General features: G+C 35.1%; 1 protein-coding gene across 3 annotated transcripts in view; it reads left to right on the plus strand.

Moving 5' to 3' along the window:
- Nucleotides 1-18,396, plus strand: part of TLK1 (tousled like kinase 1) — a 140,363-nt gene that overhangs the window by 35,822 nt on the left and 86,145 nt on the right. The window contains exon 2 of one of the 3 annotated variants that reach the window (XM_028510949.2): nucleotides 14,357-14,475. In XM_028510949.2, coding sequence (XP_028366750.1) covers nucleotides 14,357-14,475 — 119 coding nt within the window. Of the gene's footprint in view, nucleotides 1-14,356; nucleotides 14,476-18,396 lie in introns of those variants that run through there. The other 2 variants (XM_036023301.1, XM_036023302.1) reach the window with 2 other exon arrangements.

Consider the following 18,396-nt stretch of genomic DNA (forward strand, 5'->3'; position numbering starts at 1 on the left):
AAGAGATATGTGAAGTTAACTTACGGGGTCTTCCATAACCTCAATATATAATGTATATGAAATATATAACATATAATTATATATTATAATAGCAAGGTAAATGCTAGTTCTTGCCTAGGGGCTATAACATGGTACCTCACTAGTAACCAGGCATTCTGTCAGCCTGTTTTACAGTATAGTCTAGCAGGCTGAATGGGCTTCAGATAGCATATCAGGTGTCCCCAAGGCTACTCTCGTTTTCAGAGATTTGCTAGAAAGACTAGTGGGCTCAGCATATAGTTGTGTTCATGGTTGAGATATATTATAATGTCATAGTAAAGGCATAGGCATAGCCTGGGGGAATCCCTCTGTAGGCTTCCTTTTGTTCTCATAAGAGGGGCACATGCAGCACACACTCTTTCCCCAGCAACAAGTGTGTGGTAAGTCTATCCTGGGAAGTCCACTAGAGAATCTGCACTCAAGGTTTTTATTGGGGTATCTTTTTCCTTGCATGTATATCAAACAATCTAGGCACTGTGAGCCACCCTTACCAGTTAGGGAAAGGTGGGAATTTCTTTACTGGCAGGTTTTTCTGAAGATAATGTCCTTGGACCTACTATGTTAACAGTGTTCTTAACAGTTAACTGTTGAGTCTCATTGGAGATTGCAGGGGTGGGCTGGGGAGAGATAAGTAAATATTTACATATCATTTTCCTATAATGTTTTGGGAGTCATTTTTGTAAGGAAATAATACTAAATTTAAATAAACAGCCGTGGCTAGTGTGTCTCGGTGGATTGAGTGCCAACCTGCAAACGAACAGGTCGCTGGTTTAATTCCCAGTTGGGGCACATGCCTGGGTTGCAGGCCAGGTCCCCAGTTAGGGGCATGCAGGAGGCAACCACACATTGATGTTTCTCTCCCTCTCTTTCTCCCTTCCTTTCCCTCTCTAGAAATAAAATCTTTTTTTTTTTTTTTAGATTATTTATTTATTTATTTTTAGAGAGGGAAGGGAGGGAGAAAGACAGAGAGAGAGAGAAACATCAATGTGTGGTTGCTGGGGGTCATGGCCTGCAACCCAGGCGTGTACCCTGACTAGGAATTGAACCTGCGACACTTTGGTTCTCAGCCCGAGCACAATCCACTGAGCTACGCCAGCCAGGACAATAAAATCTTTTTTTAAAAAAATAAAACTTTTTAGGTAGAACAGTGTTTAAGCACTTTTTAATAGTGAGAAATTAGAAACCATTTGAATTACCAATGGTAGAGGAATAATTAAATATATTAATATACATCCATTTAATGAAATGTTGGGTAGCCATGAAAACACTGTCATACTGTGGGAAACTGCCATTATATAATTAGAAGAACATAGGGTACAAAATAGTGATTAGTGTAGAATCCTGACAGTAGTGATGGCTGCCCCAGAGAACTTTCATGGTTCTAAAATGGTGAATTCTCTTAAAACACAAATTTCCTCTAAAAAATGTAAGAAAATATAAAATATTAACTTTCTGTTATGGAAAATTTTTAATTTATTAAGATAGAGTGAATATTGCAATGAATGCTAAGGTACACATCAAACTGCTTTGAGAATTTTCAGAACAACACAAACATTTAGTTATTTATAAGGAAATTTAAGTAAATTTTATTGAAACATGTACACTATATTAGGACAGTACACATAAATACATGGTTATGTGATGTTTTTAGGTGAAGAACTGTACACTCATTCTCCTCATTTATATTATTAGTTGGGTTTATTTGGAGAAAATAATTTTTAGAAAGTTTTTTGGTGGAGGTTGAGGTAACTGAGTTTTTGGATATATGATTACAGGTACGGAAAAGCAAACCCAAACTGAGGATTGGATGGAGTGTAAGTTTCTCTCATTTAGCAGCCCCTCGCTCGGCAAGTGATGATCGTGTTTTGTCATCAGCTTTCAGGGTCTTTGCCAAGAGATTGAAATTGTAAACATGGAAACATCTTTGAATGCCAGGGACTACTGTAAAATGTAACCATAATTATTGAATAAAAAGTATACAGAAAACAGATGGGAAGAAAATAAACCTGAAATTTTGACATTGGCTATCTTTAGGTAGTAAGACTATGTATTGGGCGGGATATTTTAGGTTCTAATTTTTTGCACTTTTGCATTTTCCTCTACTGTTGGTAATTTTAGTTTTATGACTGGATAAAAAGGGAAAGACGTAAAACTGCATTTTTTTCATCACTATTTCATAAAAATAATGTCCTTTTTTTGTATAAGGTAAATAAATTTGGCATTGGGAAAGAAATGTGAAGTCAGAAAATAGCTGTAATCAAAAGGAAACTTGGAATGAGCCAGACTTTGTAAATCATTGTTTAAATTCGCTAGAATACGGTGGTGTAAATTTGAGGGTCAGCCTTTTGTTATAACTTAGTAAGACTTTGCATTTGTTACTCTCTTTTGGCAGCTTTGATATTAATACACAAGTAAAAGATAGTATGAGATTGACGTGACCCACAATTTCTTCAAATAACTGAATACTGTAAAAAACACCAGTCATAATCATTTGCAAAGATCCTCGGGGATTGATTATACACCGTAAGCCAGTGGCTTTTAACCAGTGTACCACATGAATTTTTAAAAACATGATACCTGACTATAGTCAGGGACACTGAACTCTTTTCGCTTAGATGGTCAAATTAAAAAATGATAATAGCCAACACAACAATAGTTGTTCAGTGTGAATGAATCAAAATTATACTTTTTTTTGTCAGATCAGCAAAAAATAGGGTTTTTGGTGTGACTTAGAATTTTAGTAATTAGTGTATGTGTGCTATGAGATGAAAAAGGTTAAAAATTGCTGCCATGGGCCATTCTGGTCATTGAGTATTAGGTTAAACCGTGTGAACTTACTTAGTAGATTAAAAATGGATGAATATCTGTAAGTTCATATGGTCCAACCTGGTAAAAATAATAATTTTCTGTCCTTTGTTCACATTGATTTGCTTAGCTCATATTATATATTTATCTCAAGTTAAAGATTGATATTTCTGTTAAGATTGCACGTAATAGAAATTATTACTAAAATTTAAACATTTTGTTTCTTGGGTGACTTGGTCCTTGGAAATGTGTTTTGCTAGAGGACATTATGATCTTAATGTGTTTATGTGCTAATTTATACTTCTGGAATCTAAACTTCCGGCATTCTCTAGAGTTTTATAGCAGTTTAGAGTTAGGAATGATGGCTAACGATTGTTTATTTTTTATCAAACAGGATAGTTTGTGTTAAACGTGTGTATTTTGAGTAGATAGGGTTCCTAAGCAGAGTAGTCTGTTTTGTTGAAAACCTTGTGGATTTATTAATTGAAAAATTTTCTTATTCGAAGGCTTAGACTAGAGAAATTGAAGAGCGAGTGAGTACATTGGAATGCCCTGTTGTGTGTTAATAACCTTTTCTTGCTTTCTCTTCTCACATCACTTGGCATATGATTTTGTGCAAGTTGTATATTTTTCTGGGCCTCAGTAATAGTAAATAAAAACAATTGATGTTTTGTATATTTTAGAACCTGCTATGGGCTTACAAGTATTATCTCATTTAATTCATATAACAATCCTTTCAGGCTGTGTTATTACCAGGATTTTATAGACGCGGTCATTAAGTGGCAGATCTGGGGTTTGAACTCAGTCTGACATCAGAGCTCATGCTCTTAATCCTAAAGTGATATTGCTACAGTAAATATCCACAGAAACCCATTTAGGAATCTCATTGAAAACATGATATAGAGATGATATTGGTGAAACAATATTTACGATGTCACTATATAAATATTGAGAATATTTTATCCTTTTTATTATAATATGTTGTTTTAGGTAATATTTTAGTAGGTATATAGTACTTGGACTTCTTACATATAGTCCATGGCAGCTTTCTTTCTGGTCAGAGATTTACTTTCCTGCTGCACATGGACTATAACAAATAAAAATCATCCTTTCACCTTGCACCATTGAGATAAGAATAGACCAAGAAGGAATACTGTGGGGCAGTGAATCACAATTGTTCTTTTTAAGGTGTAGCAGATGGTATGTACCTTGGAGGAGTGGGATTTTGGGAGACAGGAGAATGTTGGGACTTTTCATTTTTTTACTTCCATATTGTTTATTTCAACAAATGTATTATATTAATAATAAGGAAAAGCATGAAACTTTAAAAGGTTCTTATGTAATTAGTACTTTTGTTAGGGACAGGATACCAGTTGACTTTCTGTTAGTGAGGAGAGGGTAATTACTAACTAGGTCAGGTTTTAACCAAATTCCTATTTTGGAGCTTTCCTGGAGAACATTCTTCTTACATGTTAAAAGTGCATACTTGCTCTCCACACACACACCCTCCCTCGTCTCTCCCCCATTCCCCCACCCTCATGTCTTTCTTTTGGACTGTTCTTTTGGGACAGGGATACTTAGTTGAGTGGATGTAAGTTCTAACAAAAGACAATAAACTTAACCTCTCAGTGTCTTTTCTTCATTTTCTTATCTTTAAAATAAGACCTATATGTTAAAATAGGGAAAAAACCTAGTGTAAAAATACATGGATGTGTGTATCTGAATATATACACATGCTTTTACATATGTATATGTGTGTTTATGGAGATTGACTGATTGATTTTAAAAATAGCAAATTATTCTATGCCTGAAGCTAGAGGAAAACGAATTACATTAACTACTACATAAACATAAGAAATTAAGGGTTCAAGTATATGCTATTCTACCTACCAGGAACTCGTAACCTCAGGGAGAAAGCTGAAAGGAAGCTTATATTATGTATTGCTACTATGCCAGTGTTTTTTGAGCACTTGTATTTTAGCATACATACAGTATATGGTCACATTTATTGTGACAGGTTTAGCTCAGAATCCTTAATATAAACTTATTTTAACAACTATAAAGTCTGTATTTTCCTTATCTTCATTTTATGTATAAGCAAGCTGGAACATGAAGAGGTTAAGGAATTTCACCATACTCATACAATATAATCTGTGTATGTATTTATTTTTGATTAAAGAAAAATGAGCTGTCAGGCATTATTTTTTACTTACAGGAATAATACTGAGATGAAATTATCTCTAAGGTGTGGTATCAGTATAGAGAAGCCAAAATATAAGCCTCTATGTTTTACCTCCAATGCAGACTGTATTTCCTTCTGTGAATAATTTGGTCTTAGTGTGTCTGAATCCTTTGCTATATGGGTGACAGCAAAAGTGTTTAAAATAACCGTCTTAGAGATTCTAGATCAGACCTGTCTTGTCTTTACCACAGGCTTATCTAACTGAATATATAGACTAGATTCAGTAACCCAGCTTTCTGTGCTTACTCTTTTCAGTCACGGTAGGTGAGATATTTATTTGATGTGTGTGTGTGAGTATATAGATGTATATATGTATAATTCATACATATATTTGTATGTAGACATAGATGGATAGATATATAGCGCCAAAGTGGATAGTTTAGTGAGACAGTTTACACATGAATGTGATAGATGACCAGAGAGATATTTCAGATCAGCAGAGAAAGGTCAAATTTATGAGAAATTATATGACATTTTCCTTTGGAAAAAATTCTAGACATATGTATATACAATTAAATTCTAAATGTATTAAATATCCAAATGTTAATCTTTCAATCAGGAAAAAATGTAGGAGATGTCTTATTAGGTTCATGAAGGAGAAAGGTTACTGGAAAATCAAGATGTTGGGTTACTTTTATGATACCTTATTTATTTAATGTCCAAAAAATTAGAATATTTGTTTTTATATAGGATATCAAACTGTGGAATAAATGATGGAATGGAATGTGGTCCACAAAAATGATGCTTATGTTAACTGAATTCGTGATGCAAAAATACTGTGCATGAAAATAGATAGTTCCATTTATTAACCTTGTTACTTAAAATGGCAAAAGTCAGAAGTACTTATAGAGTGTTAAACAGTTTAGACTTTTTGAATTCTTTTTGTTTTGTATACTTTGAAATGCGTTAAAAAACTAATGAAAAGGAATGACTTAAATATTTTTTGCTTAAATAATTTCTAACTTTACCATAGTATTTCTATTTTTAATCAATGTTTTCTGCCTTGTCAGGCATAATGTGAAAAGTAGAAGCCTGTCTTGTATAAATCAGCTTATCAGACATAATATGAAAAATACAATTAAAAACTGGAATGAATTAAAATATTATCAGACTTCAGGAAGTTTTAAATTTAAAAATGAGAGGTGATGGCTTAGCAGCAGTTGACTGTACTGTGAGAAAGGTCTTAGTAAACAAAGTCATTTCTTTTACTTTTTGGTACTGGTATGATCCTTTGAACACGTGCTTTCTAGAGAGTGTGATTTTGTTTTGACTGTCTGCCAAGGAAGATGAAGGCTTAAGGCAATTAAAAAATGATATAATGAAAAATTGATTTCTTGTCACAAAGAAAGAATAACTATATAGTAATGTTGATTGATCAGAACTAATAATATGACTAAATACATGTACCCTTTTTTAGACTGACCACCTGGGGAGGCCATACTTTCACAATGTAATAACTAACATTTATTGAGTGACTTTTTGAGTGTATGTATAAAAGAGGGAGAGAGAAAATGTTTACTTAGAGGGGCCCTGGTAAACTGCTGTCATGGATCAAATTGTGGCCTTCATTTATGTTCTTATCCTAAAATTTTTCTTCATAGAACAGAAATCTGATTGATCTTTGAGTAGTGGAATCTCTTGTTACATATTTGTGAAGTTTTAGATTTACAATAAACTTTAGGGAGCAGTTAAGTAAGAATAGTAGCATACTAGCATAATTGGGAGGCAGATGGTTTTATTTTGAAATAGGGTATTCTTCAAGGATGGATATATAGTCTTTATATTACCTTTATACTTTCTTTATTAAAATATAAACATTTATTACTGTAATTAAAATTTAATGGATTGTAGTGAAATTAACATATTCTTTAGAAAATCTTACCTCTTATAATTGAGGTGTCAGAAATGACAGTTTGATTTCATAAAAGATTAAAATCTTTGAAATGTGTTTGCTACAAATGGATTTAGCAAACCACCTATTTTTGCATGGTTAAAAAAATTGAAAGAAGAATAATACTTTGTGACATGAGAAATTCAAACTTTAGTGCCCATTAATAAAGTTTTATTGGAACACAGCTGCTTTTGCATTATAGTGACAGAGTGGGTAGTTGAGACAGAGATCCTATATGGCATTGTCATCACTTTGTACTGTTTTTTGTTCGCTACAAATTTCATTCCTGCTGTTATGACTTACAGTGTTTTGAGTGCTTTTAAGGCATAATGCAATATTATTTTGTTACTGAATTACATAACCAAAACATTGCTCTTATGTAGTGATACTGTAGCTGTAAGAGAATACTTTATAGGTTGACATTACTAGAAGCATATACCACAGTATTCTCAACTCTCAATTTTCTTAAAGTAAGAGTTAATTTACAAAGGGATATCTCATCACAGTATAATTTCATCATAAAATAAACATGGAAAATGGGGCTGCTACCAAAATAAGTTTCTGAGTAGCTCATTTGTTAGCCAGGCAAAGAAAGCCATTTGCTGATGGTGAATTAATTCAGTTCTGTTTGGTTGCAACACATAAATGTGTACAGAGGGGGGAAAAAATTTGTTTTAGTCCATTAACTTTTTGACAACAGTTGATTTAAGAGTTAAGGATATTTGCCCTGGCTGGCGTAGCTCAGTGGATTGAGCGCGGGCTGGGAACCAAAGTGTCCCAGGTTCGATTCCCAGCCAGGGTACATTCCTGGGTTGCAGGTCATAACCCCCAGCAACCGCACATTGATGTTTCTCTCTCTCTCTCTCTCTCCCTTCCTTCCTCCCTCCCTCCCTAAAAATAAATAAATAAAATCTTTAAAAAAAAAAAAAAGAGTTAAAGATATTTGAAGTCGATTAAAAAACAAGGCAAGTGCTAAAGAGTGATTTTCCTTTGCTGTTAATGAGTCAAAAGATGTTATTGATACTGCTGAGTTATTGTTTATTCAAGGTGTCAATGCCAAGTTTGAAGTGGCCAAAAAAATAATTAGCCTTTGTGAATAGTCTGTAAAACAACTATAGGTGAGAATATTTTCAAAGTTGAGAAAAAACTGTACAATCTGAAGTGGAATCTGCTAAGATGTGCTACAACTGATGGTAAAAGTATGTGTGGAACAGAAAAAGGCTTATTTGGACAAATTGACAAAGCTTGCAAAAAATGGGAGGTGTTCAAAGCCTGTGGTTATTCATTGCATTATTCATCAGCATGTACTTTGCAGAAAATACTTGAATTTGTCATGTTGTTGAATCAGTATTGTCAGTGGTGAATTTCATTGCTTTCATGGGTGTACCTAGCACCAGCTCTGTGGATTTTTTTTAGAAGGTGAATATCCTGTCTGGCTTAGCAGTGGTAAGATATTACTCCAAGTTCTTTTTGAGGTAAGGGCTGAGAGAAATTTTTCTAAACAAAGAGGATGGCCCTCAAACACTATTATTAAATTCTAATTGGCTTTGGAACTTTGTTTTTTCTGCAGAATAGGACAAAACAGTGCTTACATGAAAAATTTAGCTGCAGTAAAGTTGTTTTAGTGGCAACTGATGTTTGAATCACAAGTAACATCAAGCTACTTTCTACATTTCTCATGTTGTCAAAGTAAGATCTTCATTCCCAGTTGAATTTGCATGAATTTATTTTTCCAGATTCAAACTACAATTCTAGCAGCATTTTTTCAGACATTGATACAAGTGTAAAAAGTTCCCAATAATTCAAATCCACTTAATTGTACACTTGAGAACTACCTAACCTTCAATTGGAAGTGATTAAGTTGCAATGTAATGATATACTGTAAGACAAATATCAAAAGAATCTCATAGACTTCCACAACTGCCTTTAAGGTAATGAATATGTTAATTTAAATCATATGTTTGTGGATTGATACCAGTACCTGTATATACTTGACAGTACCTGTCTGTCAGAAAAGACATTTTCAAAGATAAATACATAAAATCCAATCAGCATTAACAGATGAGTATTTGCAATAGATTTTGATGATAGGAAACTTGAATTAAGTGAAACATTATCCCCCCAATTTCATTTTTAAATTAGGAGACTTACATATTATAAATACTATGCTCAGTTATTTTATCTTGAATTTTTCAGTAAGAAATTTTTCTCTCGTTACATAATCATATACATGATTTTGCCTATTGGCCTGCAAAGACTAAAATATTTATGATCTGGCCCTTTACAGAGAAAGTTTGTGGACCCATATTCTATAGCAGTGCTTTCCAAACATGAATTCATATAATAATTACATGAAGATGTGGTTAAAATGCAGATTCTGATTTGGTTGGGCTGGGGTGGGACCCAAGATTTTGTATTTCTTAGAAGCATTTGAAATGATAACAAATGCTGATAGTCTGTGAACTGCATTTAGAGGAGCAAGCCTTTATTTAGTATTCAAGTTTAGATTGTAGGCAGGTACACTAGTATTTATCAAGCATCTGGTATGTGCCAGGAGGGGCTCTTGCATATACTGCCTCTTTGAAACATCACAAAAACTTGTTAGAAGGTGTTAAGGACTATAGCAAGATTGGGACCCCTAGTAAGAGTTTTCAGTTAGAAACATTGTTTGCAGGTTTTTTTGTTGTTTTGCTTTATGCCTTGAGTATATAGCTTCCTCCTAGGACCTTATAGGGGAGGGGGAAGTTGTAAAGCCCAGGTGGCAAACACAAGGCCCGCCCACACACCAAATCTGGCCCTCCACTTTGTTTTACCCTGCTGGGCACTGGTACCTTGTTTCTACCCAGCAGCTGTGCCCAATTCCTTGTCCCTGGTTAAGGAGTAGTTACATTTATAGAGTCCTAAAATTCAGTTTGGCCCTTTGAAGGCAACCAGGAGGCTGATGTGGCCCCCGGTGAAAAAGAGTTTGACACCCCTGCTCTAAAGGAAGCTGTACATCTAAGAAATAAACACAATGGGGAGCAAAATACCACATTATGAGCTGTTCCAGGTCAAAATAGAGACTGATGTCCTCATCTTCTCTACTAAATTCCAGTGGGCCATTGATCGGTTACCCAGCCAAAAAGTGGACATAGTATATGTAGCACATAATGTTTTGCAAACATTTTTCTCCCAATCTCTTGTTCTTTTTATTTTTATAACCATATCTTTTGAACTAGCAAAATTAAAAAATTGATGAAGTCCAATTTAATTTTTTCTTTTTCAAAAATTATTTTTAAGAATTGTGGTAAAATATATATAATATAAAATTTACCTTTTTAACCATCTTTAAAATGTATGGTTCAGTTTGTACTACCATCACCAACATCCATCGTGAGAACTTCTGTCTTCTCCAACTGAATGAAACTCTGTCCACTAAACACTAAATCTCCATTACTCTACCTTTGGGAACCACCACTATATTTTTGGTCTCTGAATTTGAGTACTCTAGGAAGCTCATGTAAGTGGACTCAGACAGTACTTATTTGTCCTTTTATGTCTGGCTTATTTCACTTAGCATAATACCTTCAGTTTACCTATATTGCAGCTTGTATCAAAATTTCCTTCATTTAAAAAATTTTTTCCCATTACCATTTATCCCCCCATGACCTTTTCCACCTCCACCCACACCACACCCCACTCCCCATGATCACCACACTGTTGTCGTCTTTTTCATTTTTAACACTGAATAGTATTCCATCTTAAGAATATACCACATTTTACCTATTCATTGGTGGACATTTAAGTTGCTTCTACCCTTTAGCTTTTTTGTGAATAATGCTTCTATCAACATGGATATACAAATTCTATTCTAGTCCTTTTCACTTCTATTGGATTTATTATTCTCAGAAGTGGACTTTCTGGATCATATGATAATTCTGTGTTTAATTTTTTGAGCAACTGCCATACTGTTTTCCCAGTGGTAGCACCAGTTTACATTCCAGCAGTACCCAAGGGTTCAAGTTTTTCCGTATCCTAGCTAACACTCCTTATTTTCTGTTTGTTGTTTTTTTAATAGCCATCCTAATGTGTATGAAGTTGTAACTCATTGTAGTTTTGATTTGCATTTTTTAAATGATTAATGATATTGAGCCTCTTTCTATGTGCTTATTAGTCAGTTGTATATAATTTTTTTTTAAAGAGGTGTCTTTTCAAATTCTTTGCTCGTTTTTTAAATTGAGTTTTTGTTGTTGAGTTGTAGGATTTCTTTATATAGTCTGGATATCAATCGCTTACGAGATACATGATTTGCAGATACTTTCTTCCATCCTTTGAGCTGTCTTTTCACTTTCTTGATGGTGTCTTTTGATGCACAAAAGTTTTTAATTTTGGTGAAGTCCAGCTTACCTGTTTTTTCTTTTATTGCCTGTGCCTTTGGTTTCAAAATCAGGAAATCATTGCCAAATCCTGTGACTTAAAGCTTTTTCCATATGTTTTCTTCTAAGAGTTTTATAGTTTTGGGTCTTACGTTTAGATACATGATTCATTTTGAGTTAAATTTTATATATGGCATTTGGGTGTAAGGGTCCAACTTAATATTTTTGCATGTATCCAGTTTTCCCAACAATATTTGTTGAAAGACTGTTCTTTCCCCATTGATTGGTCTTGCAACACTTACTGAAAATCATTTTACCATGTACGTAAGGGTTTATTTCTGGTCTCTCTGTTTTATTCCAATTGGGGATTCATAAGTCTGTTTTTATACCAGTAACGTATACTTACTATGTTTGACTTGACAAAGTGACTGACACTATTTATTGGTGTAGTAGAGTTTTGCTTGTTTTGTAATGAATGGTGGTAATAAAATAGGGAAAACATGGGGGGGAAATCCTTGACCTCATACTGTACACAAATATTAACTTAGGATGATCATGGACCTCAACAGAAAAAACAAACCTCTAAAGATGGTATTTTTTAGCCCTGGCTGGCATAGCTCAGTGGATTGAGCGCAGGCTGGGAACCAAAGTGTCCCAGGTTCGATTCCCAACCAGGGTACATGCCTGGGTTGCAGGCCATAACCCCCAGCAGCCGCACATTGATGTTTCTCTCTCTCTCTCTGTCTATCTCCCTCCCTTCCCTCTCTAAAAAATAAAATAAATAGAATCTTAAAAAAAAAAAAGATGGTATTTTTTTACTTTGGGTCATGCAAGATTTTCTTAGAAGATTAGTTAATTTTCACTTCACCAAAGTGAAACACTTCAATTTTTATTTTACCAAAAATTAAACATATATGCTTGTCAAAACACCAAAAAGAAAATGGAAAAAGATATCAGATATAGAGAAAACAGTTATCAGTTTATCTGACAATGATTTTTATCCAGAATACATAAATAATTCCTCCATATAAATAACAACCTAATAAAAAATTGGGTACAGACTTGAAAATAATTCTTAACAGCATCAACAGTAAAGATATACAAATTGCCAGTAAGCTCATGAAGAGCTGCTAATACCATTAGTAATCAGGGAAATACAAATCAAAACCAAAGCTGAGTAGTACTTCACACTGCTATAAAAAAGATTTTAAAAAGTTAACATCAAATATTGGTAAGCACATAGGAATGTAAAGTAGTACAACTACTTTGGAGACTTTTAGCAGTTTCTGAAGTAGTTCATATGCCATATCCTCATGATTCATCAATTCTTCTCATAGATATAGAAAAACATTTGTTTTCAGATTAATTGTGCAAGATTATTTAGAGCAACTGTATACTCATTTTTAAAAGGTGATTTCAACATGATCCTGTGGCAAGGTAGAATTGATAGGGTTTTTTAAATATATATATATATATATATATATATATATATATATATACCTCAAAATCTCAATGAGTTGTAAGCCCTTTGAGCCCAGTCTATTTTATTATTACTGCTTTATTTCCAGTGCCAACCTTAAGACTGGACTAGCTTAGCATATGCTAGGTGTTTTATTTGACAATCATCATTTTGAAGTGGGAGGGAGTAGGAAAAGAGCAGAAGGCCATGAGTTGACCCCTGGGATATCACAGTTAATAGAGAACAAGCAGAGAATCAGAAAGACATGGTTGAATTCTGAAAACTAGAATGCTATATTTTAAAAACCAAAGATTAAAAGTTTGCCCCCCCATCCCTAGAAAGGAATAGTACACAATTTCTGATGTAATAGCAGGATGAGAAAAAATTAGAAGCATTGATGGTACTTTTAAAGCGTATTGTATTGTCAGGATTATACTTAGAAGGAATGGAATCAAAATCAAGAATTGAAGCCTTTGGCTTTTTAAAGGTGGTTACCTCATTGTCTGAGATGGAGAAAGGAGGGGTGCACGGGGAAGATTTAATATAAACACAGGGATGCAAATAAATGTGGAAGCATGGTCGTTACCCATCTAGTCCTCTCCAGATAAAGATGAAAGATAATGAGGGGAACTTAAATAAGGTTTGTAGGAATAGTTCTTGACCTTTAGGAGTGGGTAGTCAGGATGTGTGGAAGTGCTCTTGGCATCAGTTGAAAATGTTCCACATGTGATTGTGGATTCTGATAATACCCTTCTTGCTCCCTGCAAGGATCACTCATTTATGTCAGTAGAGAATTAGCAGTCATGGATAAAAGAATTTTTAGGAGATCAATTGATTTCTAGCTAGATTTTGTTGTGCTTTAGTCTGCATAGTAGCAATTATATGAGGATGCTGATTTCCCTCCCTTTATTCTCAAGGTGATTGTTTAATAAGAGATGTTAGCTTATTGATCTGTTTGATATATGTGTATCATCTGTGTGATAGAAACTGAAAACATTCAAAACTGTCAGCTGTAGGAAAATTTGGAGGATGTGATAGTAATAAAATAAACCAGTTTAAAATATAGTTAGATAAGGTGTATATATAAACAAAATTATTAAGTAGTAATGTCACTTAGTGCCAGAATTCTGTATTGATAGGGAAATTATACTATTAGAGTGGTATATTTCAGACTGCAGACCCCATGATCCATTCATGTTTCATGAAATCAATTTGATAGCTCACAACCAATGTTTTCCTTTTTCAGTGGAATACAGTAGACTAGAAAATATTGGCGTGTACCGTATGCATTAAGAAGTATTTGTGGGACGTTTAAATATATGTATTTATGTATCTGTGTACTGATTTGGGTGGGAAATATATTTCATAGTGTGGGTTGCAGTCAGATGTGTTGAAATCCATTGTGGGTTTTGATAAATGTGAATGGATATTATCAATATCTTAAAGCTTTTCTCATCTGTTTGTAGAATTCACTTATTATTATTGACATCTTAACACAAATATGTATTTTGTTTGTATAAAGATATGTATATATGTGAGTGTGTTGTTTTTTTTTTCCTTAACAGGTGCAATGGATGAGCTTCATAGTCTGGATCCAAGAAGGCAAGAATTACTGGAAGCTAGATTTACAGGAGTTGCAAGTGGCAGCACTGGGAGCACTGGCAGTTGCAGTGTTGGAGCTAAAGTGAGTCAAGTTACAATCATTATCTGACATTCTTTCCTTGTACTAAATGATCTAAAATATATTTTGTAAGGTATTCCTGTGCACGTGCTTAACAGCAAAATATTACTCTAATTTTTATAATGTACAGAAAACAATTCATTGTTTATGAACCTGATTTCTAATATAGCATAACATATTCCAGGGACATTATGATATAAAGCAGCATATTACGTTTCATAGGTTTAAAAAAAAAAGTGGCAGATTGCCCTTCTCCCATCACATAATCTTCACCTTTCTTGTCCTCTGTTTCTTACTTGCCCCTGTCACCCATGCTCCTATCTGTGTACATCAGTCCATCGCTTTTCACTGATAGACATCAGGTTGTCTTCACTTCCACACTGCCTCACATTGCAGTGAATTTCTTGTTGTTGTTCTCTTATGGACCTTTGTGAGTAATTATTTAGGATATATGCCCAAGAGCAGAATTTCCAGGACATGGGGTAGTATAAGATTGCTATTCAGAGCAGTTATACAAAACCAATTTGCACTTTTCAGCAGAGTGCATGAGTATCTCTATATCCTCTCATCCCAGAAACACCTGGCATCATCCAGATTCATCATTCTTTACTACATAGCCAGTTGTTTTGTGTAAGACAGAATGTGTCTTATTCTTTTTTTTAATATATTTTATTAATTATGCTCTTATAGTTGTCCCAATTTTTCCCCCATTGCCTCCTGTACCCGGTATCTACCCCCATTCCCTCCGGCAGTTCCCCCTTACTTCATATTCATGGGTCATGCATATAAGTTCTTTGGCTTCTCCATTTCGTATACTGTTCTTAACATCCCCCTCTCTCTTTTGTACCTACCAATTTGTACATCTTAATTCCTGCCTCCTCCCCCATTCTCCCTCTTCCCCACCCAGTTGATAACCCTTCAGTGATCTCCATATCTATGTTGTTTCTATTCTGCTTTTTTGCTTAGTTTGTTTTTTAGATTCAGTTGTTTATAACTGTGAATTTATTGCCATTTTAATGTTTATAGTTTTGATGATCTTCTCTTTCTTAAATAAGTCCCTTTTATTTTTATTTTTTTAAAGATTTTATTTATTTTTAGAGAGGGGAAGGGAGGGAGAAAGAGAGAGAGAGAGAAACATCAGTGTGTGGTTGCCTCTCACGTGGCCCCCACTGGGGACATGGCCCGCAATCCAGGCATGTGCCCTGACTGGAAATCGAACCTGTGATGCTTTGGTTCACAGCTCGTGCTCAATCCACTAAGCTACACCAGCCAGGGCTTAAATAAGTCCCTTTAACATTTCATATAAAAAAAGCTTGGGGATGATGAACTCCTTTAGCTTTACCTTGTCTGAGAAGTACTTTATCTGCCCTTCAATTCTAAATGATATCGTTGCAGATAGAGTAATCTAGTTTGTAGGTTCTTGATTTTCATCACTTGGAATGCTTCTTACCAGTCTCTTCTAGCCTGCAAAGTGTCTTTTGAGAGATCAGCTGACCGTCTTATGGGAACCCCTTTGTAGGTAACTTTCTTTTTTTCTCTTGCTGCTTTTAAGATTCTCTCTTGATCTTTAACCTTTGGCATTTTATTATGTGTCTTGGTGTGGTCCTCTTTGTGTCCATCCTGTTTGGGATTCTCTGTGGTTCCTGGACTTCTGTGTCTATTTCCTTCACCAAATTAGGGAAGTTTTCTTTCATTATTTTTTCAAGTAGGTTTTCAGTTTCTTGCTCTTCCTCTTGTCCTCCCAGCACCCCTACAATTTGAATGTTGTTACATTTGTAGTTGTCCCAGAGGCTCCTTAGACTATCCTTGTTTTGGGGGGTTCTTTTTTCCTTCTTGCTGTTCTGATTGAATTTTTTCTTTCTTTCTTATGTTCCAAATCATTGATTTGATTCGAGGCTTTATCCACTCCACTGTTGATTTCCTGTAAATTTTTCATTTCATTTAGTGTAACCTTCATTTCTGCCATTGTCTTTATGCTATTAAAGTACCCAGTGAATTCCTTAAGCATCTTAATAATCAGTGTTTTGAACTCTGCATCTGATAGATTTCACTTATCTCCATTTTGTTTATTTCTTTTTCTGGAGTTTTCTGTCTCTTCAATTTGGCAGCCTCTCTGTGTTTGTTTCTATGTATTAGGTAGAGCTGCTTTGACTCCCTATCTTAGTAGCATGGCCTGTCGTAGAAAAGCGCACCCATAAGTTGCATGGGGCAGAGACTTAGGTAAACGCCGGGGCAGGGCAACCCTTGTGGACCAGGTTGATGGAGTCTTAGACATGGTGTCGCCACCCTGTGGCTCTGTGTGGGGGCAGGCTCAGAAAGGGACCATGGCTACTGCCTGGCCTCTGGAGTTTTGTCTGGAAAGAAGCTGTGCCTGGGCACTCGCCTCCATGCCAGACACAGTTTCTTACTATATGCCACTGGTGCCCTTCCAGCTGCAGCCCAGGTGCTGGAGCCCAGAGGGAATCAGTCTGTAAGTCCCAAGTACACTGTGGGCCCTTTTAAGGGGAGACACCTGAGAATCCCAGTTTCTTCCACTGCCTCAAACTCCACTGGTTTTTACAGCCAGAAATTTTGGAGACTTACATTTCTAACACTGGAACCCTGGGCCAGGTCGTCTGGTGTGTGGCTGCGATTCCTCACTCCCAAGGTACCCCTCTTGATTTTCATCTACCACATATTGGTCCTCCTTTTCTCATCTCCACTACCTCGTCCCTCCTACATATCTGGATGGATGTGACTTTAATTCCTAGGTTGTCAGACTTCCAGATAGCTCAATTTTTGACAATTCTGTGTGATAGTTGTGTTGTAATTTAGTTGTAATTTTTGCTGTGATTGTGTGAGGAGGTGAGCCGTGTTTACCTTGCTTCCATCTTGATCGTAAGTCTGGTTCCTTTTTTTCCTATTAAAAATAAATTTTAAGTTTATTCTTTGGGTGACCTCTAAGAAAAATTAAAAGTCCTGAAATAGCAGTCTTTACAAATACATAGTCAGAACTGCTTGACAAAGAAGCTCAGAAATTAAAATTGGGTCCAGTGGTTCCTGATGATATTTAAAAAATTAAATACCGTACTTCTTCCCCAACCTTGGTCCACACAGATATTCTACAGGTTCTCCTATCACTTCTATAGTTTTACTGACATATTTGCTCTTTAGTCCATCTAGGCCTCACCTTTCATATAGTATTAATAGGGATCCAGTTTTATTTTTATCTAGTGAACCATTTTTCTCAATAAAGCTTCTTGAATCGTTTGTTTTCCCACTGATTTGTGATGCCATGCATGTATGTGGATCTGCCTCTGACATTCATCTATGTTCCAGTGCCCTGTCTGTGTTTGAGTGTGCCAGTACCACAATAAACAACAATTCCAAAAAACATATTTTGCTGTCTTTTTATATGGTAGAAGTCTGTTCTTAACCTTCTTGGTAAAATCAATTAAGTTATTTACGGATCTTTATTCATAAAATTTGAGTGTCTCTTCATTTGCTTGTTAGCATTTGGGGATTCTTTTTCTATAATGGTGTATTTGTACCATTTTCCTTAGATGATTCAAATGGATTTTTTAAAATGGATTTTAAAGAGAGCTAGGAAGGGGAAAGGGGTGGGGAGAGGGTTGTTGTTTTACTTATTTATGCATTCATTGGTTGGTTCTTGTATGAGCCCTGACCAGAGATCAAACTGGCAACCTTGGGATATCAGGATGACACTCTTAACCAACTGACTGAGCCAGCCAGCGAGGGCTTGGAATGTTTGTCATGGATGCATTGAATTTATAGATTAATTTGGAGAGTACTGAACCTTACAAAGATTAAGTTGTCCCCTTCAAGTACATGAAATGTCTCTACATTTCTGTCCTCTATGGCATTCTTAGGAATTTTTGGCTAGTTTTTGTGAATTTTTGGCTAATTCCTTGGTACTCTAAAGTT

Source organism: Phyllostomus discolor, chromosome 4, assembly GCF_004126475.2.
Source record: "Phyllostomus discolor isolate MPI-MPIP mPhyDis1 chromosome 4, mPhyDis1.pri.v3, whole genome shotgun sequence".
In the NCBI taxonomy this organism is placed as follows: domain Eukaryota; kingdom Metazoa; phylum Chordata; class Mammalia; order Chiroptera; family Phyllostomidae; genus Phyllostomus; species Phyllostomus discolor.